We start from the raw sequence: 23184 nt of genomic DNA on the forward strand, positions 1-23184 counted from the left end.
AAGCATACTCTACAGGTATACTGTGGTTTGTATTGCTTTGCTATTATTTGTTTTAATATATACAGTGGAAGTAGTTTATATGACTTTGCATTTTCTATTACTATAGCTTTGTTACTATACATTACAGTTTTCCCACATTATAAATGTATATTATGTCAAGTTTCCACGAATAAAGACTTTATTTTGAAAGACAAGTCTGGAAGTTGCAATTGTATTTATTTGTGTGCGTATCAGATTGTCTTGATAAATACTGTGCATAATTATCGACACCCTGAGTAGGCCTATGTTTGATTTTCAGACCTCGTATATCTGATGCATGGCAGGATGCTTGCTTTTCATTCTAATCAGATATACGGCGTGAGGTTTGGACTTAGGTACCTATGTTGATGGAAACAAGGAACCTGCCAGACACAATGAAAAAAGTTGGACTTATTGGAGTGCTGATGTTACCCAAGGTGAGGAAATAGATGCATGTTTAATTTGAATCTATATATGTTAAGAACAAGTTCATTATTGTGTCTTGTCTCATGTGCAACTTATTTATAGTTGGCATCTGGATGTCATCCTCATGTTAACCTTGTGAAAGAGGAAGAAAAGTGCATAACAGATCTGCTACTTTTTACACACAAAACAGGTGAGTTAATAGTTTCTAGATTGTGCATTTTACACTTATTGCGTTTTATTATTAATACATCACGATTGCTGCTTTCTATTGAAAACATGTTGATCTCTGAAATTAATAACATCTTTGAATTAAGCCTTTTTAACCTACAGAAATGTCACGTAATGTTTTAGTGACACCTAGTGGTCACATGACATAATGCACCCTGAATGTATTTCATACTGAAGGATCAAGATAAATCCAGAAATGGAGGTTTTTGCAGTGTTTTAATCCTGCAACAAAATCAGAGCCATTATTTTGTATTATTATTGATTTTGTCTCTGCAAATAAAACATTTAATTTCTGTTCCATCTATGAAGAAAACAATATCAGTGTACACTGTAAGGGAATGTGGGATGAGCTGAACTGCTGGCCGACTGCTTCACTTGGAGAAACTGTCTCTCAGCCATGTCCAGAGTTTTTCAGTTCGGAAGGTGAGACACATGTTCAAATAGATACCCATTATCTGTCCCACACTGGTTAATTATTTGCCAGGAAGCTCATTTACCTTTTCCCTCTACATGGTCTCTGTGTACACAAGCATTTTATGGCTGAATGTTTGGATAGACACACCGAGTAACACACTAGAGTGCTGCGTATTTGCTGAGAGGTGAGGATGATCGATTTGATGATCATTATCTGACGTTTATAGAAGCACCTGAAGAGGGAGCGAAATGGTTTTGCATCTTATTACTTTAAATCCAAGTTTGTGAACACAGATCTACATGCTACACACACTCCTGACCAGCAGGAAAAATATCCTGCAAGATGTATTTAGTTTTTCTCTCCGTCTCTAATGCATTTGATTGATGATTATATTGTTATTTGCAGGTAAAGTGCATCGTAACTGCACGGCCAGTGGCTGGACGGACCCGCTCGTTCCATATGAAGATGCATGCGGCTACACTTTTAATGAAACGCTACACTTTCTCGGAGAGGTTGGTGGTAATTATTATGGTGTGTGTAGTCCATCTAATATAAAGTTGCATTAAATAAAGCATTTTTTAAATACTAAACTATGCATGTACAGACATACTGGATCTCTTGAGGTGGTGAAGCTCAACAGTAGTCAATTTAAATATGTTTTAAATGATTATAACTCTTATTTTTATGAAGGCTTAGGTCTGTGAGCCAATGAGAAGAGAGTATGGTCCTCGTACTGGAGATGCATCACTTCCTTTTCTGCCAGAGAAATATAAAAAGGATATAAAATGTAACTCCGTTTGGTTCAGAATTAGAGAGTTAAAGACACACAAAGAGTTGTTCAAGCTCTACAGGGCAGATATAACTTCATCTGTTATAAATATGCTTGTAACTAACATTAGAAAGGTGCATTTATTTCACAGCTAACACACAAGAATGAATATTTTTGCTATTTTCTTGCGGAAAACAAACATTACATTTACACTACTTAAAGTAAAGGGAGCTGTTTTTAAATCTGGTCAAATGGAGGAGATAAAGTGACGCTCTCTTTCCCTTGTTCAGTCCTCAGACTCCCATTTGTATTTCTCCTACGTGAAGACCATGTACACCGCGGGATACACACTCTCTCTCATCTCCCTCACCATCGCCGTCACCATATTCTGTCTGTTTAGGTGAGAGACTTCTTTGTTTGAAGACTTGATGGAACCTGCTCTGAAAGCTGCAGAATTGTACTGAAACTGTGAATGTTGATATTTCCTCAGGAAGCTGCACTGTACCCGGAACCACATCCACATCCAGCTGTTTGTCTCCTTCATCCTGAGAGCCATCTTCATCTTCATCAGAGACTCTCTGCTGTTTACTAATGAAGAGCTCTACCACTGTGACTACTACCCGGTATGGAAGCAGGGACACGAGCAGCTCATACTGCGTTATACAGAAAGGGAGGATGTGTGTGTGATTAACACACCTTTGCTGTGCGGCAGGTGGCATGTAAGGTGGTGCTGATGTTTTCCAACTACTCCATCCTCGCAAACTACAGCTGGCTGCTGGCGGAGGGTCACTTCCTCTTCACCCTGGTCAGCCGCTCCTTCTTCTCCCTGAAGAAACACCTGGCCTGGTACATCGCTCTCAGCTGGGGTAGGGAGGTTAACACAAACCACCTCGCTCTGTGCAGCTCAGTAAAGCAAATATTGACTCTGATACTCAATATTTATTTTATCACACAGGTTTACCTTTGGTTGTTATCGTCTCCTGGGGATTTGCCAAGTATTTTTATGAAGACGAAGGGTAAGAGGGGAAACGATCTGTCTCGCTCAGTCATTTGCAGTTACGACATTATCAAAGTGTTTTGATTTTTTGAAATGATTTCTTATTTTATTGCCAAAGCTGTTGGGAAACCAGGAGACATGAATGGATTTGGTGGATCCTTCGAGTGCCAGTTCTTCTGACTATATCTGTAAACACTTCTTTATTATTTTATTCTTTGTTAAAGGCAGTTCAACGTTTAGGGGAATACACTTGTTCTTGTTAGATGAGAAGATAGATACGACTCATGTTTATTCAAATATGACGCTACAGCCAGTTAGCTTAGCATAAAGACTGGAAACGGCTACACAGGCTCTGTACGGCAGGCTCTTTATGCTAAGCTAAGCTAACTCAGCATACATGAATATACAGTATGAGAGTGGGATCGATCTTCTCATCTAGCTCCTGGCAAATAAGTGTATGTCGAACTATTTGCGTGACATAATAGTGTAACAATAGTGTTTTAATCATTTCAGATGAACCTCATCTTCTTCTTGGGCATTTTGAGGATACTGGTAAACAAACTGAGAATGCCAGATGCACAGAGGAATGAATTCTGCCAGTATAAGTGAGTATTGTTGCATAAAATAACATAATAAAGATTGTTCCTATATGTTAATTCTAGTAAAAGTACACATGCAGAGACGCAAAGATTATTATTATTGAGGACAACATTGTGTTTTTCTCTCAGGCGGCTGATCAAATCCACATTTTTCCTGGTGGCTCTGTTTGGTCTGCATTACATCCTGTTTGTTTTCTTACCTGTTGAAGTCAGCAGCTCAGTGTTTAAGATATGGACCTTTGCAGAGCTGGCTCTGTCCTCCACACAGGTAAAGTAGGTGCATTTATGAGACAGGAAGTCAGATTAAAGACCAGTAAAAGTACACTCACCGAACTCTCGCCTCACATCTCTAAGGGTTTTGTGGTGGCTGTGCTCTACTGCTTCATGAACGGAGAGGTAAGAACTGTTTAAAAATCTACTAAAGTGTGGAGCAAATGTGGGACGATCTATGATGTGCATATTTTCTAGGTGCAGCATGAGTTCCAGAGGAGGTGGCGAAGGTGGAGGCTGACTCAGCACCTTCCAAGTCGGCGCCGGCAGTACCACGGCTCCATCAGCCACAGCGGGTCTCCCCACACACAGGTGTCCCTGCTGCCCTGCTCCACAGGCAGCCCGGCCACCAGTGGACTCCCCGTGGATACTGTGGAGATGTGATGCAAGTTGGGATCGGCTCTCACTCTCCTCGTCGATACATAATGGATCAGTGCTTAAGTGTTTAATACTGTCAAATGCATATTTTATAATCCCTGGAGTGTTTTTATTTGATGTCATAAGGATGTAAAATGCACTGCAGAGTTAGTAAGCTACCAGGTGTGTAGTACTGAATGTGGCAATGATTTGTCTCAGACACTATTTGTATTGAAAATGTAAATAATTAAAGGGGTACTGCAGTTTCTTTGGTATTGCACCATTAAAGGGACAGTTAAATGTAAAACAAATCAATATCAGTCTAAGTGAACGCTATAGTCAGAATATGTTCACTGCTTTACCTTGCAGTCAGACAGCCTATGCTATACATCTATGCTCTCTTCAAAACCACCAGACTCCATTGACAAAAACAGTCATTTAACCTCGCAGAACCCGGGGGTTGCAGGATTACCGGTATTGTGTGACTTTGCTGAACACCAAAGAACAAGTCTTTATTTTTGATAGCCAGATGCTCTTTATTGACACTGTTTTTATATAAAAGATGTACATTGTATTTGCACTTAAAAAGGAATAGTTACACATGTTAGGAAACACATTTATCCACGTTCCTGCCGAGAAGGTCTGTGAGCGAGAGCCAGCAGGCGATCAGCCAAGTAAAGCTCATCACCTGCTGGCTCTCGCTTCATAAGGAGCACGTTAAGAGTGTTAAGTGTTTTTCCCAAAACGTTGCTATTCCTTTACATGCTTCTTTTAGTTTGAACCAGGAAGTTCTCCAAACTGCAGTGTCTTACACAGTAATAAAGTACCAAAGAGTGCAGCATCTGTTGTTGAATCTTTTGTCTATAATATTACAGAAAGATGCTAGATCCCAAATTTTTTCTTTAGGTCCTCCACCAAATCGATATAGGCGGCCATCGCTTCATCTTTGGACAGGCCTGAACGGAAACAGAAGAACGTTTTATCCATGTGAAGGCAAATTATATATCGGTTTTAAGTTTTGCGTATAATCTTTCATGATCTGACCTTTCCTTCGTTCCCATGCGTCCCATTTTCCTCGTCCTGCAAGGTCAAATATCCCTGGACGCCCTGTGGAAGTAAAAGCAACCATCAATAACTGAAACAAAATGTACACATGTACATGTGCACACAAACCTTTCAAATGGTGTGCACAAATGTCTTTAAAGCCGTGTTACTGAGCACCTTTGCATCTTTACCACACAGGTGTGCCAGGGTGCAGGTCACAACAAAAGGCCTGTTAATGGCTTTTTATATCAGTTTTGACATCTTCCACAGAAAGACACCCAACTTGTCAGACCTCATTCCTGTCTCACCGCACCCTGCTGGAAGCGCTGGACAACTCAGAGCACTTCTTTTTTTAGTTTCCATGTGAGTTCTACAATGTTAGAAACCTTACACCCACAGAGACTCACCTATGTTAACATCTCCGACTGTGGCTTGCTTATATAAACCATAGATTTCCCCCAGCTCTGCGTAGCCGGGTTTCTGTTTCAGCAGCTTCACCTCCTCCACTGCTTTTGCAAAGGATTCCTGGAAGGAGAGAAAACACAATACAGAAATCTTCTTAAAACTAAATGTATGAATTTAATTTCTCTTCTTCAGTGATCTGACTTATTGTCTTCAAATCTTTACAGCCGTAAATAAATAAACAGATGCTCTGCAACAACTTCCCTTTGAATTTGGATCACACCTGAGAGATGACTTCATAAAACCATAAATCTTTCATGTTAAGCAAATTCTTAGAAGAGATAGTACTTACATTCATGGTGACCATGTGAAACTGACACTGCTTCAGTCTGCGCTCGTCAAACTCGTCCTGCAATCATGTTATTTGTGAGACAATCCAGTGGGAGGTGGTTTCTTAAAGCCACACTGTCGGCAGATTAACTGCTATTAAATTACACAATTCTGCATTTAATAATAAGGGAATATAATACTTTGATATGACAACTTAACTTTGTTTTTACATTATAGCTTGGAGTCTAAATATGTGATACTTTCCATAATAATAATACTTCTGCCTCCTTAATTTAGGTTTATAAAATAACATTCTGTCACAACCAGGGGGACAGATAACACGGGCAGCACAGCAAAACAGATGTTTAATAAAATACTGTCTTTTACATATATTATATACAAATATTTATTTTATTTGGGTGACCAGGGGGACATTATTCCTCCGCCACAAGGTGGCAGCATCAGCATGTTTAATGATTTGTCAGCCTGAGATCAGATTGACCTTTTATTTGATTTTATAAGAGTTGACATCAGTAAAATCTTTAAATAACAAAGAAAAGTGTTTTATTTCAGCCTCAGACTCAACTTACATGAAGCATCTACAAACAAATCTCGTTATTTACGACGTAAACAAGAAAGAAAATGATTTATTCTATGTTCTAGAAATGCCTATCGTATTCTCTACATCAACATCTTTGTCGTTAGAAACTTAAAGTTCAGTACACTATATTGATATCTTAATTTACATATTTATCTAACACAGAATCACCTTTGGCAAAACACAAAACTAATAAAATAAAGACAGAAAACGGTTCTTTATGCTCATAATGAAAACGGTACAAACATTCTGTAACAGCGTATTGATCAGCAGGTCAGTGTAGTCCAGATCTGGGAACAAAAGAAAGACAAAAAAGATAATACTGTACATCAATGGTAGTTTTCTAACAGTGTGTAACCTCGTCTGAGCTCATGAACAACACCTGTAAGGGACTGTACACACATTATTATTAGGGGTGGCCATAGTCTGACCTTCTTGGAACATCGTTAATATGATCAGTTCTGGACTCACACACACTTCTAAAGTTAGAAAACTGTAACCCAGACACATAAAGCTCGCTTTGCATATAAAAACAAACTCCCATGTGCATAAAACGGGAGCGACAGGCAACAGCTTGCCGCAATAATTACATTTTTCTACAGCCGGAGGTGTGTTCATGTGATTCAGGCTTCCCTCCCAACCCCAATAACTTCCATACAGTCCCCAACCGTTTGAATGAATATGACATCGAATTGTCACAGTATCGCAAAATAAGATGTCAAAAAGAAATGAAACACTGATGTCACGTCACTGGAAAAAAGCTCACGACAAGGTGCGGCTGACAAGTCTGTGCAGCGGTCTTGAAGTGCACAAAAAAAAAAAAGAACGCTGACAGGATTCCCCAAGCGAAGAGGAAGTGCACTTCTGAAGAAAAGTACTATTTCAAAGACTCAATTGCAAAATTCTGTTACGCTGCTTCAGTTGTAAAGTCTTCAGCAGGTTCATTAGAAGTGTAACAGGGACCGAGTCTTTAAAACGTGACAATAAATTAAAGTGAAAAGCATAACTAAACACTCATTAGAGAACATGTATAGTGCAATAAGGTATATCTCGACGGAACTATCAGATCATTTGTTGAAAAGAAGCTCACACATCTCTAAATCTCTCATTCTCCTGTGCGAGTGTTTATATTCATGAGTGCACACATAAGGGGCTCTGCTTCTACACCCTTTTGTCTGGATCTGTTTCTCACACATTAGTGACGTCCTCCAGCCCGTTGCGGCAGTCGTCGTCGTCCAGCGAGGAGAAGCGGATGTGTCGGCTCTTCTCCCAGCCGCGGCGGATCCGTGCGAGCCGCCAGGCCACGCAGGGCACGCAGAGAGCCAGGTGGCCCAGCAGAGCGACGATGGGAAGAATCAGGACCAGCATGAAGGTGGGCGGCAGGTTGAAGCGGTACTGGGACAGATGGAAGGCGTTGTCCCAGCCGAAGAGGAGTGTGTGGATGGTGGCCATGGACAAGGCACAGTAACCTACTGTGGACTGCAGGAGGGGAGAGGAGGTCACATGGTTTAAAACAAAGATTTAATTCTAAATGTTCCTTGTAGTGACTCCTTACCAGTTCATAACAGTCCTACATTAGCTCATGTTTTACAGGCTACTGCAGACCCCGAGGAAACACACTCATGTCCTGAATGAACCCCACTGGTGTGTGTGTGTGCTGCATACTGTGCCTACAGGGCCCACTAATTAAAAAACGCTTCCCAAGGTTGAGTCTGGTAGAGGCCAGGGGTTAAAAATGGCCTCATTTTTTCCTGGATGATAATATTTTCAATATAAGAGTGAAGACTTTTTGTTAAAGTGCTTTCAGATAACTGAAAGGGGCTAAATAATGATTGTAGATGGATAACACAAGCATACCAGAGGTGTATCTAGAGACCAAACTTCAGCTACATTGTCGCCTTTCAGTTATTGTCCGGTGTTAACATGCGTACCAAGAGCTCATTGTGTTCTCTGGTGTCACAGAGCTCAGCAAGAAATTAGTGATTATGAGAATTATTAGTCGAGACTGCGACTTGATCTAAACATCTAAAACACTCCTGATGGCTTTGTCACTGCCCAAGTTTAACACCAAATGTGGGGCAGCTGCAGGAGTGCAAACAGTGTTTGTATGTGCCATGTGAACGTGTAGGAGACATGGCGTTCATCTGTCTACACATCAGCGTGAAATCTGCCTGTATGTGTCAAGTGTCAATCATTAGCCACCATTCTGTGTTAACCCTGTCTGTCTCTTGCTCTGGTGTGTGTGTGTGTGTGTGTGTGTGTGTGTGTGTGTGTGTGTGTGTGTGTGTGTGTGTGTGTGTGTGTGTGTGTGTGTGTGTGTGTGTGTGTACCTGTATGAAGCTGAACTCCCTCCAGTTGACATTGGCGGCCACTGAGGGCAGCGAGGTGACAGCCAGCAGAGAGAGCAGTCCCAGGGCCATGATGCCCGCTGACAGGTACAGCTCCATCCTCCACACCGCCTCGTCAATCCAAATGTCCTCCTCCGCCGCCGCCGCCTCCATCTGGACATTGTACAAACAGCTAAATCCTCAATGTGTCCAGGGTAGGGTATTAAGCATGCTAAGAAAACCTAGCATGACATTACGCCGCCTAAGAGTGTTCACATTAGTGCTTCTCTCACCCGTTTGAAAGCGAGGAGCTGTTTGAAGCGTGCAGACTTCCTCATGGGGAGACACAGGCTGTAGATGGTGTGCAGAGCTGCACACAGGAAGCTACACAGTCCAAACTGCTTCCTCCTGGTCAGCCACCGGTCCAGCCAACTAGGGAAGCGGTTGTACTTGGTTCCCCACCACAGCTGGAGGAAAGCGCCGCATAAACCAGGCAGGTAGACCAGCGCCAACATCACCAAGGCAACGGAGGGAAGAGTGACATTAACGATCTCAATGGGCATTTTGTAGAAAACACTCTTCCCCGTTGTGATGTAGGGCTGCAGGACGTCCCGGAGGAAGTTGTACACGTAGAAGAAGATGAACAGGAACAGGGTGCAGAGGACTGGGATGCGCCAGGAGGGGAACAGATAGAGGGGGAGGTTTTCGATCTCCTGTGAGGAGGAGAGGGGGCCCATGTCGACGGGGATGAAGCCCATTCTACGACAGAGCTGCGTCACAGAGCTCTTGGCCTTGCTACTGTTACCGCACAGGAAAATCTGGAAAGATAAAGTTCAGACATTTCCTAAAACTGGACTCAGCTAGCACTAAAACATACTGGAATCACGTCACCTCATATATTTGTATATTCACGATTATCCCTCTCGTGGGGGTGTTTTACCGTCCCATCCATCACATCCATGAATCTAAACTTCAGGAGGCGGACGATGAATCCTACCTGCCTGCTTCCATCCCGCGGTCCCGTCTGGAGCGTCCAGGCTGATATGGTGTTAAACCCTTTGACAACAGAACTCTCTGGAAACAAGTCGGCCAGCTGTTCGGCATTCGAAGGCCGGTCGTGGTTGATTCTCAAACCATTGCTAACATCCACTAGTATCTTTCCGGCTAGTATCGGCTTCAGCTCCACCAGCGTGGGGTGGTGCTCAGGGAACACAGCGACAAAGACCATGTCTGCCTTGCTGGCTGCATTCATCTGGGAAGTCACCTGGAAGACAAAGACAGAAACGTCATAATCCATCAAATAGCCATCATGTGCATCATGTTTCTACTATTTTACCTCTGTTATGACTGCAAGCATGCAGCTCTTAGAGTTTTAGTATTGGAAATATTTGATCACATGGGCTACTAATGCATTGAGAAATATCTTATAGATATTCTCTGATGCGAATACTGATATAACAAAAACAGTAGTTTATAAGAATCCTTGTTGCTTTCTTATGTGCAAATACTGACAATATAAACAGGGCTTTATTCTTATTCCCAGACCACAACTGAGGTTATCTGATAAGTATCTATTCAGGATAATAGCAACTGTTATTATGCCCTGTGGATATAGTCAGAGAGTTAATGTATAATTATCACCAGAGGGAGAGAAACAAAAACAACCATTACATGGTGAGTGTCAGTGTCAGTGTGTCACCTCGGCCTCTTCAGGGAACAAAGCCTCAGAGCGCTTGTGGTTTCGACTCCCCACCACCACTTGGTAGCCTGAGGCCAACAGCCTCCGAGCCAGTGAGCGGGAGAAGTCGCCCGTACCCAGAATGCCGATAACTGGCGCTTCAGACATGGAGGCCTCGAGATGTCTGGAGGTTCCTCCTTCACCTCGGATTAACGGCCTCGCCATATCATCAAACATAATGCACTGATGAATCTATGGAGAAGACTTGGTCATGGTTTTGGTTTGGTCATTTGCACCCAGATTACCTCATTTAAATGCACAGTATAGAGAATGGAGAGTAGAAGGAAGACCTAAAATAAAAGTAATTATTAGTAATAAAACAAGTAAAGTATTCAGTTTTACATGCAGTTCTATCTGCTCTAGAATTCCCATTATATATACACATTTGTACAGTAACTCTGCATTGTTTGATTAATAACCATAATATTAATATAATAACCACGCAGAAGTCTGACATTCATGCAAAACTTCATTCACAAACTCCCCTATTAAATGTGATACAACCTTTATCGTACGGTACTTACAGTGGAAGTGGAAATAATAATAACTAGTACAAATGTACTTTTTTATACAGGTCCTCCTTGAGTAGTCATTGAGCTATATGCCGAATTAACCAGAACACTTCCAGTCTTCAGAAACAGTTTCAAGTAATGCTATATCACTTATTAAAGCCGACCGACCAGCGATAAGACATTAAATTGCAAGAAATCCATATTCATATTCGTCAAAAGCGAAAAGCGATCCCCTTGCTTCATGTCCTTGACTGAACTCGTGGAAACTTTACCTCCGAATAAAGTTCCTCTCTTTGACACACAGGACGACGCAGGTAAACATACGAGTACATTTGGGATAAAATAATAGCTTACATTACATAATTGCGCTTCTGTTAGTAGTTACTAGCGATATTTTTCACCTACTTTCAGTTACTTGCTCGCGCCGCTTCTCAGCTCTCTGGAGGGTGCGCGCGTTTCTTCCTGATAAGATGACGCAGCAGCCAAAGCCCCAACCCAGCCACGCCCCCACGTGTGTGCAGAAGATAAAGCAGAAAGCACTGGGCTTACATGTACAAATACAATTATTATGATCAGGAGTCTTTGTAGGAGCTGTTCACATTACATTACATTACAACAACAACAAAAACACTTATTTACATAGCTCTTTTCAAAACATGTGAAAGTTTATTTACAGAAAGTAAATAAAGAACATTAATATAATAAGAAGAAACAGAGTTCTGTGGCACGTAATTAACTGCACAGCTGCTCCAGTTTTAATTCAGATGTACTGTGCATATTTTTATTGTATTTTTTGGTATATGTACACATTTATTATTATTATTTATTTATTTGATTTGCTCCTATTGTATATAAATAAAAATAAAAATGGCAGGAAACTCTTGTTTTTTCTTTTTTGATGTAGCGATGGTTTCGTTGCATTTCTCACACCACACTGTGTTCTGCTGGAAAATGAAAACATATATATATATTCTCTCATAGAGTCTTTTAATAGTAGTTTCTCCCTTGACTCCATCTGCTGCTGTCGGTGTATTTGATAATCTGGCCGTGGGATTAGATGAAAAAAGCAAAAGCAAAACTGTGTTAAAAAAGAAGTCTGACCGGAGGTTACACACTGTCAGCATGACTTCATCAAGTCTGCCTTTGCCACTTGCAAAAGGTTGAACCCCCCTGGCTCGCAGCTCTGCATCAGTGTCACCCCTTGCAAACACATACACACAGTGCATGCATGCCACCCTCTCTTTCAGTCACTCTAGGCCATGGCCTTGTGTTTGTTTACAGCGCTTAAGGTCACATTCCTTGACATAGATATTTGATTTTATCTAAGCATCGATTATTGTCACTGTTACCATCATTCTTACGAGTCAAATCGATTGACGTTCTTCTGATCCAGACAGATCCCTAAAACACGCTTGCTGATTGAAAACGTTAAACTAACAAGTAGTAGCAGTAACATACAGGGTCATTTAACCTTTCCAGGCCTTTGATGCTGTTGTCAGGTTCATAGATTACCATTTCCCCAGCAATTAGAGAGTCAGATGTGAAAGGCACGGTCATAAACGGTTAGCCTGAGGTGGACGGCTACAGCTACATGTTAACATCTGACAGGGCTTCACTGTCACAGTGCTACACGGAGGAAGACGTTTGTTTCTGTGCATTCAAGGGCGGAGGTGTCTTCAGTGCCCTTCATCAGGGATTAGGGACATGTGTTGAGACAGGTGCTGATGTTGCAAGTTCTTACAGCTGTACTGTTGTGGCTCAGTGACGGTCCCCCACACACAGTAAATACAGCATGTTCTGCCAATCCTAAATAAATAAATGGCACTATTCCACCTTTAATTCATCCTGTAGATAAACCGTAGTGATTCATATATATAATATAAATAAAGCACTAATAATAATAATAATATAGAACTATTGAAAGGGCAATTCTGCAAGATGAGAACATTTATTTTACCCTTTCCTGTGAATCCCTCTTGCTTGACTAGGCAATTTGAAAGCATTACAGGAACGGCGGACTCCGCCACCGCCAAGAGACAATTATACAGAGAGATAATAACTGAATGTAAATACATTGAATGGCTATTGCAGAACAATGCTGTAAATGGAATAAAAATATGTTTTATTTCATGTAAATCTTAAAGATTCTAACTTTAAATAGGTTTGGCTACATTTTGCTGTGATAATACAAAAGCCCTCAGTCTTCACGTTTCAGTGTTTACAGTTTAAAGTCTCAAAGCAGCTAATGATGGACTGATTTATTTGTCTCACTGTATGGTTAGTGTGTATGACACAGCAGTGCTTTACCAAGCGGCGTGATCAGCAGCACGACAGCGACGCAGTGCAGGAGAGTCTCAGCAGCTGCAGTGCATAATGTGGACAGTGTGTCGTGCATGGCTCACCATAGCCTAAAGATACAGTTCACTGTACTAATCCTGGGTAAAGGTCATTTCTGCAGTCATGTAGCATAGTCGGCGAGCATAATGTTCTCTGTATGCCTTTCTGCATACTTATTTTTAAGGTTTTGTTTCGAAGATAATTGTCATTTCAGTGAGCGGTAGATGAACATTTAATTTAATTAATCATCATTTCATTTCCAGCTTTGCCAGGACTGTACACATTTCAACCTCGATGTCATTTCTTTCTCACCTTCAGACATGAGCAGCCCGGCTGGAGTCATGTTTAGGGAGTTAAAGCTGAGCTGAGCACGAGTTGAAATTGTTTGGGGGGGGGGGGGGTTGGCTTCTGCAGTGTGACTGTAGGGCTTCAGCTAAGCCTCGTCTCCGGCCTCTGAAGATGTTTCAACATCGCCTTTAGCTCTAAAGCCTTCGTTGTGGATGTGAGGCCTTCGCTCCAATTCCAGGTGCTTAGTTCCCAACCCACACTTTTCAAGTATTTCAGGTCATTCAGGAGGACATTTTTGAGCTCGAGGACAAAATCGATAGATGCTTTAATTTTTAACGAGCAAAGCCTCTCTTTATTTAGTGGCTCAAAAGCTTGAACTCCTTGGAAAAAAACAAAGAAAGGCAATAATAGTCTTATTCAGCTCATAAACCACACGGCTAGAACAAGTGGTGGCCTCACAACAAAAGAGGTATTTAAGACAAATCTGTATGCAATAGAGTAATGATCGAGTGCACACAGGAAGAATTTTAAATGGTTGGAGAATCGAAATTCAAGGCTCTCCACCTCGTGAAACAAGACATCAAATATGTCCGTGCCGCGGGGGAGCTCGGAGCTGAAGGTGTCAGCAGCCGTCAGACATCTCTGGTCCAGTTCCTGCATAAATTATCTGCTGTTCTCGCTCCCCTCTGTCTGCTGCATGTGGTCATCTGATGTCACCACAGCGAGCCTGCCCTCAACCATTGGTTCTGACTTTGAAGAGTCATGGTCTGAGTCAAATATTTGGATGTATTTAGTTGCTGTTATCACAAGTTAAACATGATTTTAACCTTTATTTTTCTCTGGGTGGATTAATACATTTGGGCAGTTTATTGGATATGCTTAAGGCATATAAAGGTTTGCAAAAAGATTTTAAAAATAAATACATTTCCCACACTGAATTATCATGATATGTTAGACACAAATCCAAATCCCCAATCTTGTAACTGAATAATTTATGGATCTGTTTCTGAAACCATAACTTCCAAAGGGGAATAGTAGAATAAATTGTATGGTAATGTTGGCCTCTAATGTATTCCACCTATAGGATGCATAAACGGCTCTCCACAGTTGAGATTTAAGCAAATAAAGATGCCACCATTTGGCATTATAAGGCTATGCATATATGCATGGATTGATACATTTAAGTATAATATTGAGATATCTTTCTACATATAAATATTGAGTGTCCTTTGTTGCGGAATCATAATGAATATTTAGTGCCATCTTGAATAACAATTGCGCAGACTTCAACTTTACGCACAGCCTGATCCTCTTATCAAGTCAGTCAAGTTGAAATACACGACTTCCTGTTGCACATTTAAAAATAAAACCCTTACTGACGATCTGTTTTTATGTCTAATCATAATACTCCTGGGTGGGGTTAGCCTGGGTGGGGTTAGCCTGGTGCAGTGGTGGAAGGTGTATTCAGATACTTAAGTAAAAAGTGCAAACCACACTGTGAAAGAAATAATGTTTTAGTTTGTAGAAGTTCAGCTCATTTCCCCACGTCATACTGTTGGGTAGTTTAATCTATCACAATGCATCATATATTATAAACTGATCATATGTTTTGTATATGTGTACACTCCTAATCTGCCTTCAGCTGTCAAATACATATGATAGGAGTAACAACTACTTATTTTTAAATGACAGTTATAGTTCTTTCCTGCACGGTGCATACCAAACACCGTCGTTATTTAACAATACAGATTATATGTATTATTTAAATGACTCATCTGATGTCTTTCTTTTGTTTCCTACAGAAGGCCTAATCATAAATGCAACCCCTACTTGACCTACTGTTTTAATTTGAAGGCTATATCCCCTGTCTTCCGGTCTTATCCTCGTTAACTTTGACAGCTGGCTGCAGCTGGACGCCGCTGTCCGCGCGCACCTATCCATCCAGCCAGGACGCGCTCCGCTCCCCGGTCACAGCCGCTGCCCGGTCACAGCCGCTGCCCAGGGGCTTGAATCCATCAATTAGAACAGCTGGGCCGAGGGATGCGCACTTAATTAACTTCATCTCTATTATTTTCGTCGTCCTGAAAGTACGTCCGTCATCCGTCACAATTCCACTCCAGAGGGGCTCCGCGGGCTTTCTGTCGTCCATTCGTGGAAGGAAGTGGTCGGTGGTCTTCCTGGTGACCGCCGTCGTGATGGTTCTGCTCGCGCTGGCCATTGCTGTCCCGTTACTGCTGCTCCGCACCTCTGAGACCTCCGCCTATCACTACGAGATGATGGGCACCTGTCGGATGGTTTGCGACCCGTACACCCCAAAACCGGGAGGCGCCACCGCCATGGAGGTGATCCAGAACGTGAACGGTGTCGCTCCGCAGCCGCCGATGGCGCAGGGGAGCCGCGGGGAGCCAGGGCGACCGGGTAAACCGGGATCAAGGGGTCCACCGGGAGAACCGGGACCCCCGGGTCCGAGGGGGCCCCCAGGAGAGCGCGGAGTCAGTAAACTCGCCTTCCCCGCGGTGACCGGACCTGCTGGGGCTGAGAACGGAGAATTAGAAGGTGTGAACTCCACGACCAGCAGTTTCAGGATCGCTTTTTACGTCGGTCTGAAGAACCCACATGAGGGATACGAGGTGTTAAAGTTTGACGACGTGATTACAAACTTGGGGAACCGCTACGATGCGAGCACCGGGAAGTTCACCTGCCATGTGTCCGGGATCTATTTCTTCACCTACCATGTGTTGATGCGGGGAGGAGACGGGACCAGCATGTGGGCCGACCTGTGCAAAAACGGACAGGTAATTAAAGATGAGAAACAATGCAGCTCAACAAGACTAGACTAAAGAGTATAATATTCCATAGCAGATTCATCAAAATATGGATTTTACGCATAAAAAGCGCGCACAACATCGCATGTTATTCTCCTTTACACGACTTGCATATACTATTTTGATTACAGGATACCATCAGTGCTCTGTTTGTGTGTGTGAACCTGTTTGGATGAGTGTTTCCTGCAGATGTTAGTCAGATATGAGTCTTAATATTATCATTGTGGATAAGCGTCAGGCTCAAATATTATTAGAGCTGCGACCTCTTAGTCGATTAATCGGTCGTTTTGGTCTTAGTCGTGAAGATTTCTGTCGTCCATTAGTCTTTTTTTAAATAGTATTTTTAATAACATTCTTTTGATAGGAGAAAAAAATTAACCCACCAAAAATCCATGCCCAAAACACGACACACACACACACACACACACACACACACACACACACACACACACACACACACACACACATACACCCAGGGGGAGGGATACAAGTCAGAAGTTCATCTCTAGACAAACAGCTCACAGCGATCTGAAATCATGTGATGGCTAAACACAACCCGTCACAAACACAAGTCCTACATTAACTAACAACACTGAGAAGAAAACAGAAAGCCGGTTTGTGAAGCACGCTGGCGTTGGCGACTTACAGTTCTCGAGAATACGTTTAGTAGCGAGAACCATGGCCATCATTACAGCTGTTTGAATGTGTGAGCGAGTCTCTGTCAGCAGCGAGAGTCCTAAGGTAAACCCCAGAAGAAGAAAAACATAAATTAGTGGACAGCTTGATTTACATTTATCACAATTTGGAGACACGGAGGGGTAAAATGTGTGTAACGTGACCTTAGAATATGACATGAAACCACATCTCTGGTACAAGGGATGCTAATTGTTATTACAGGAAGTCTTGTCCCCTGTTCCCCAGGTACGGGCCAGCGCCATCGCTCAGGATGCAGACCAGAACTACGACTACGCCAGCAACAGTGCTGTGCTGCACTTGGACTCTGGAGACGAGATCTACGTCAAACTGGACGGCGGGAAAGCTCACGGGGGCAACAACAACAAGTACAGCACCTTCTCCGGCTTCATCCTATACCCCGACTAACCCCCGCCCTGCAGCACGTTACGGACAGTAGCACTGAGAACTGTTTCCATTAAAGTATATGGTCCAATATGTTTGTTCACAGACAGGATTATCTGTGTGTTCTGTTTATTTATTTATGTGCTTGATTTAAATCCAACTGCTCTACTGTCAGAGTGTGTATCATGCAGACCTACAGTAACACCCCGCACCAAGCGTCATGTTTCTTAAGCTCCTTTGACACATTTCTAAAGCGCTTTAGGGGAATGAGCACAGGCCTCGCCAGCTGCTCACTGTGTGTATTAATGGTATCTACTATTTTAGGCTCAGATGACAAAAGAAATTCATTGAAATGAAGAGGAAAAATGGACTTAAGGCCCGGTCACACCGGCATTTTAAATGACATTTTATGGCAATTACTTTCTCTGGCGGGGATAATGCACGCTAATAAAGAATTTACTTTAGTGAACTTCGACACACATTTACACCTTTGACCTTTGAGGGAACAGAGAGCCGAAGAGTCCAAAATGGAGGACGCTATAGTAGCTTATTAGTTTTACAAAAGAGACACGGTTTGCAGATTATGCGTCAATAAATCGACGTGGTTGTGATGTCGAACGTGACACAGCAGAAAGAAAGAACGAAGGATATAGCCTATTGGTGGAAAAAGAGTACAAGTTAGCCTGCTAGCTTGGAACAAAAGGGAGTAAACAGTACAGAGAAGCGCCGAGAGCTACAGTACTTCATAGCGTAGGTCACTACGTCCTCGAGCTTCTACAACCAAATATGTCGCGAAGACGCAAAACCTTCTGGTGGGACCGGGCCGGTACTGTGGTAACTCAGATACTGACAGTTATAGCCACATGAATAACTTTCATTCTCACCAAATAGTAAAAATGGAAGCAGCGGTTCACCTTTCCCCCCCATGAATCACCTGTCGTGCACGATAAGCTGGAGCTGCAAAAACATCGCGGCCATCTTGCCGGCTATAGCGAGCAGAGTTGTGGAGCTTTGAGTTGTGTTCAATGTTTCACTAAATAACCCAATAACCACGGATACAAATGGAAGTCTTTCATCGATATTGACTTGGTTATATTTTGTTGTCATATATAAAAATAAATAGTGTTTGACAAAAAGTTTGCTTTGTGTGTAAATCTCTGACCAAGTGTTGTTTCTGGTTTAAAACGCACAATCATTTCCTGCCACTAGGGGTCTCTCAAAGAAAACAATCGCAGGTAACGGAGTTTGGTGGCGTTTTTAAAGTAGTGTGGGATCATGGGAGTTTGTCATTGCATAAATATAATATAGGTTTAGTCGTTTTAATGCGAAAATGTTACATATTGTACCTTTAATCTAATGTCGGAGCCGACAGACTGACAAGAGAGGGGCCACAGTGTGCCCTGCGCTCCGGCTCACAGGTTACAGGTGCCCCCTGAATGTCCTTTGCTCCGCTGTAGCTTGCAGCCTCGACACCATTCTGCTCTCAGACGGGGCTGTTTAGTGTCATTCAACAAGTTATTAGTAGATCATTAATCTGCAACTATTGGATAATTGATAATTATGCTGCTTTGCTGTCACATGACATCGTAAAGTCTTTGTGTTTTGGGTTGTTGGTCGGTTAATGCCGCCCCCCTGCACTTGTGTCTCTCGCTGCTGCCGGCTCCTGTGTTTCACTCCCGATTAACTTGTATTAAGATTTGCAAATGCTTTACCAGACTCAAATATAGCTGTAAGCCTTCATTAAGATGATGGTTGATGTGTGTGTGTGTGTGTGTGTGTGTGTGTGTGTGTGTGTGTGTGTGTGTGTGTTTGATGTGTTTTCATTTATTTATATCCCATCCCCCTCAGGAACACACACAAAACAGCTGTTTACACACCACCCCTGTCAATTTAAATGGAAATCATAGAAAACAAATATTAGCATGTCTGGTTAGATAAACATCTATTAAGTTGTTGGCTTATTTCCCTGCACTCTACACACTAAACCTGTCCTCCTCAGGGGGGGGGGGGGGGGACTGTGTTATTCTTGAGCTGCTCCAAGAAAACATTGTTTTTTATGAGGGATATGGTGCAGGTGCATTTAGGTAAAACGCATGAACACACACTTTAATAGTATGCTTTTAAGTTTGGTGTCTTTAATCTCTACACCCTACGTGGCAAATTCAAAGTTAGCGTGACCAATAGAGACACACTTATGGGTTATAAGTTTGCTTTCAGGGGGAAAAAAGTTTCCAAAAATCATCCCCGGTTAATAAATATGAGTGATCTGAGTAGTGACTTTATTTCTGGGCGAAAAAGTAAAAAGGTTCTGTTCCAGAGATTTATAAATGTGAGCTGCAGAGGCCTTTTAAACTGTTTAAAGATCAAAGCATGGCGGTCGTGTAAAGGCTCTCAGCCCCCACTGCAGACACATTTAGGATGAAAAGTGGAGCTGCTGACACCGACTGAGACATCAACAGCAGTGTGTGTCACACAGAGACGGATGCTCTCACACACACACACACACACACACACACGCGCACATTTAACAACACGATAGATGATCGTTCATCCCCTCGTCTGGGCGACAGTGAGGTATTGCTGACTGACAGACTGGAGTAGTGAAATTCTCTGATGGATGAGATAAGTGGGACAGATCCTCTCACACACACACGCGCACACACACACACACACACACACACACTGTGTTCAGGTGAGAGCGGCGGCTGAGCAACAGGCCTTGAGTTATGATAGTATGTGTCAGCAGGCAGGTTTTATGTGTGCTTTGCATGTTGTACATGCCACCGTCATTACAGAAACTATTCTTAATTAAACCCTGTGAGTCTAATAATGCAGGAACGCCCCGCCCTGCAGGGAAGAGCAGCCTGCCCCAGTTGATTTCAGAAAGTTGCTGATTGCCAAAGAGACATGAAAAATAGCAGCCGACAAGCTCTCCGCACAGGCAGCCAATCATCGGGACATTTTTAAAACCTCTTCTCATTCTCTCACTTTGCTGATTTTCTCCCCGCGATGATTGATCCATGAGTAACGCTCATGCCTGAGATGCAAATGCCAGTGTGGCATGAGCAAAATATAAAAGAGGGACATCTGAAGGGACCCGCAGAGAGAGAGAGAGAGAGAGAGAGGGTGAGAGCCGAATCTGACACCTAAAAACCTTCTGCTTATCTCCCTCTTTTGTTTGTTGTGTAAGTCTTATTCAAGCTGCCGAGCAGCAAACACAGCTGGGAGTTAAAAGTGAAGAGCTGGTGCATTAAAGATGTGACTGTGTACAGTGGAACAATGACTGTCTGGGAGACTCAACTGTATTTTGTATGAGGTATGCTCAGAACAGAGAAATTAATGCAGCTTTTGCATATTTAAAGATGAATGAATGAATGAATGCATTTTACAACACATGTTTTTAAGGCTGTTTTCTTAAAATCAGTTTCTTCTGAGGCAGAAATCTCCACTTCAGCGTCACTTACATACACCAAACCTTCCAAATGTTATACATATTCTATAATACAAGGAATGTTTGTACGTATGCCAGTATAAGTTTAAAATAAAATATATATCTCATGGAGGTCAGCTGTCTCCATGTCTCCAAAACAAAACAATACACAGTAAAACACAGAAGCCGAGACGGAGACACTCCTACATGTTCCTTCAGCGGAATATATTCTCAGTATTACTGGATAATGATACGGCCAAATGCTGACTCACTTCTCTGTCAGTCTGCACTTTGAAAATTACATCTCTTTTGTGGTTTAATCGGCCAAACGAGGGAGAGACTTTAGGAAGAGACTGAAAGAGAAGGAAACAGAAATCATTGAGAGGATGAACAAACAAAAAAACACACTCACAGAAGTAAATACAAAAAAGACAAATTGCTCCTCGGGGGGGGGTTTAAACTCTGGGTTAAGCTTATTTGGCAAATAAAATAATGTTGTGAGTGCTTTTGAAAATAATAAGCTTCCAGGCTCATGAAGATATCTTCTGTGAAATGCTGCACACTTCAGAGTCATATTGTTGTTTCTGAAAAGACATAAAGCTCAAAGGCTGCAGTGGCAGTGAGCAGACGGTGATTTTCATTGATTTAAAGCTGCTCGTCTCAACATCCTCGTGAGAGCTTTGCTGCGAAGGCAACAATTTGAATATATTTGGATTGTTCACTGTTGTTTTTAAAGAAAACTAAATCATCAGGAAAGGAATCGCTGACTGCAGCCCTATCTTGGCCTATAACAAACATAGTAAAACACATTTTGATGTCATATTTCATCCTGATGCAAGGCAAGAAATCTTCTCTGGCGTGAACTTTGAACTCATTATTTGTGATCGTTTGTCATTTCTGAAAATAACTACTGTAATGTGATGTCATGAAGGTGCCGCTGCAGCTTGATGTCATGAAACCTTACTGTGTATACATCTGCTGTTCCTACTGTATGAAAAGGAAATATTCTTATTTGCTTTTCTTGCTGAGAGTTAGTCGATGCCACGCTCATATCTGTACCATATATAAGTCAGGAGGTGGTTAGCTTAGCTTAGCATAAAACCAGAGGCAGGGAGGAGCAGCTAACCTCTGTCTGAAGGGTCATTGGGTGAGACAGATGTCAGCTGCTCAGTTGTGTAAAGCAGCGACCCGACTCACCTTCTACGCAACAGGTTCCCACTGAGCTAAGGTTTAGCAACTATTTTGTTCCCTCGGCAATCAGACTGTTAAATTAGAGGAACAGCACAAAAGGATTTGATGGTGGAAGGGTGAAGCCGGGGCCAAGGACCCATTACATTTGGGAGGGGATCCGACTCACGGGGCGGACACACACATTATTTTCCGCTCATGAAAACAGCCTTGGAAGATGTGAGATTTTAATTGGTTAACCGATAATGATAAAGGCAGCTGCTTCCAGTCTTTATGCTAAGCTAAGCTAACCATCTCCTTGCGCTAGCTTCAAAATTAGCATACGAGAATAAGCATATTTCCCAAAACTGTCAAAGTTTTCCTTTAACACCTTGCTCTTCAACATGGTCCTAATGCTAATCTTAAAACAACTAATAATAGTCAGAAATACAACACACACACACACACACACACACACACACACCACACACACACACACACACACACACACACACACACACACACACACACACACACACACACACAGATGATCTGCAGGCAGGCAGGAATATGGAATAACTGTCAGAAACACTCTTGTTCTCGGTGCCGGGCCATAATGAGGGGCTAAAAGAGCCTACGTAGAGATCAATCACACACACACGCATGCACACACACACACACACACAAACTCTCCTTATCTCCTTATCGTCAACCACCTCTGCTGCCGTCTCCATCCCCGCTTCCTCTCACATTTATATCGTCATTATTTATGTCCTGCCTCGTCTCTCAGCTTTCACTTTTAGAGCCTTTAGAATATGTTCACCATCCACCTCACACAGAAGCTAATTTAAATGATTGTTACGCATTTCTAAAGCTCTTCTTATGGTCTTAAAGTCATTATTACGTATTTCTCTTGGCAGGAGTTTACACATTTTAGCAGCCGATTCATTCAAATCACTTTATTTTCCAACAGTGTAAAAAGGCCGTCATCTGTCTGCTTTCTAATGTGACGACGACTTATCCCAGATAT

General features: G+C 42.3%; 4 protein-coding genes across 10 annotated transcripts; 2 read left to right on the plus strand and 2 right to left on the minus strand.

The window, feature by feature from the left end:
• The first annotated feature begins 284 nt into the window (after positions 1 to 284).
• sctr (secretin receptor) lies at positions 285 to 4510 on the plus strand. The gene is made up of 13 exons (XM_029446796.1): positions 285 to 455; positions 547 to 634; positions 982 to 1095; positions 1493 to 1599; positions 2147 to 2256; positions 2347 to 2479; positions 2569 to 2722; positions 2812 to 2872; positions 2972 to 3041; positions 3367 to 3458; positions 3582 to 3720; positions 3807 to 3848; positions 3921 to 4510. The coding sequence occupies exons 1-13, from the start codon at positions 381 to 383 to the stop codon at positions 4104 to 4106; spliced, it is 1371 nt and encodes a 456-aa protein (XP_029302656.1). The 5' UTR covers positions 285 to 380; the 3' UTR covers positions 4107 to 4510.
• A 249-nt stretch (positions 4511 to 4759) lies between these two features.
• On the minus strand, positions 4760 to 7778 carry LOC115018059 (acyl-CoA-binding protein-like). Of its 2 annotated transcripts, XM_029446874.1 has the most exons (6): positions 7646 to 7778; positions 6700 to 6743; positions 5878 to 5934; positions 5531 to 5648; positions 5124 to 5186; positions 4762 to 5035 (listed from the first exon to the last, which is right to left on the minus strand). In XM_029446874.1, exons 1-6 carry the CDS (start codon positions 7647 to 7649, stop codon positions 4962 to 4964), a joined length of 360 nt encoding a protein of 119 aa, XP_029302734.1. In that variant the 5' UTR covers positions 7650 to 7778; the 3' UTR covers positions 4762 to 4961. The 2 variants fall into 2 exon arrangements, with proteins under 2 accessions (XP_029302727.1, XP_029302734.1); XM_029446867.1 differs by lacking the exon at positions 7646 to 7778 and having other exon boundaries at positions 4760 to 5035; positions 6700 to 7638.
• LOC115017972 (metalloreductase STEAP3-like) lies at positions 5609 to 11498 on the minus strand. Of its 5 annotated transcripts, XR_003833304.1 has the most exons (9): positions 11436 to 11498; positions 10480 to 10710; positions 9778 to 10044; positions 9074 to 9598; positions 8784 to 8954; positions 7646 to 7932; positions 6700 to 6743; positions 5878 to 5934; positions 5609 to 5648 (listed from the first exon to the last, which is right to left on the minus strand). XR_003833304.1 is itself a non-coding variant. In XM_029446745.1 (7 exons), exons 2-7 carry the CDS (start codon positions 10693 to 10695, stop codon positions 6728 to 6730), a joined length of 1482 nt encoding a protein of 493 aa, XP_029302605.1. In that variant the 5' UTR covers positions 10696 to 10710; positions 11436 to 11498; the 3' UTR covers positions 6237 to 6727. The 5 variants fall into 5 exon arrangements, 4 of the variants coding, with proteins under 4 accessions (XP_029302605.1, XP_029302614.1, XP_029302633.1 ...); XM_029446745.1 differs by lacking the exons at positions 5609 to 5648; positions 5878 to 5934 and having other exon boundaries at positions 6237 to 6743; XM_029446754.1 differs by lacking the exons at positions 5609 to 5648; positions 5878 to 5934 and having other exon boundaries at positions 6237 to 6743; positions 10480 to 10808; positions 11436 to 11479.
• A 4091-nt stretch (positions 11499 to 15589) lies between these two features.
• LOC115018034 (complement C1q-like protein 2) lies at positions 15590 to 18682 on the plus strand. Of its 2 annotated transcripts, none has more exons than XM_029446837.1 (2): positions 15590 to 16450; positions 17378 to 18682. In XM_029446837.1, the coding sequence occupies exons 1-2, from the start codon at positions 15851 to 15853 to the stop codon at positions 17579 to 17581; spliced, it is 804 nt and encodes a 267-aa protein (XP_029302697.1). In that variant the 5' UTR covers positions 15590 to 15850; the 3' UTR covers positions 17582 to 18682. The 2 variants fall into 2 exon arrangements, with proteins under 2 accessions (XP_029302697.1, XP_029302705.1); XM_029446845.1 differs by having other exon boundaries at positions 17402 to 18682.
• Positions 18683 to 23184: the final 4502 nt, after the last annotated feature.

This window comes from Cottoperca gobio, chromosome 2 (genome assembly GCF_900634415.1).
Source record: "Cottoperca gobio chromosome 2, fCotGob3.1, whole genome shotgun sequence".
NCBI classification, from domain to species: domain Eukaryota; kingdom Metazoa; phylum Chordata; class Actinopteri; order Perciformes; family Bovichtidae; genus Cottoperca; species Cottoperca gobio.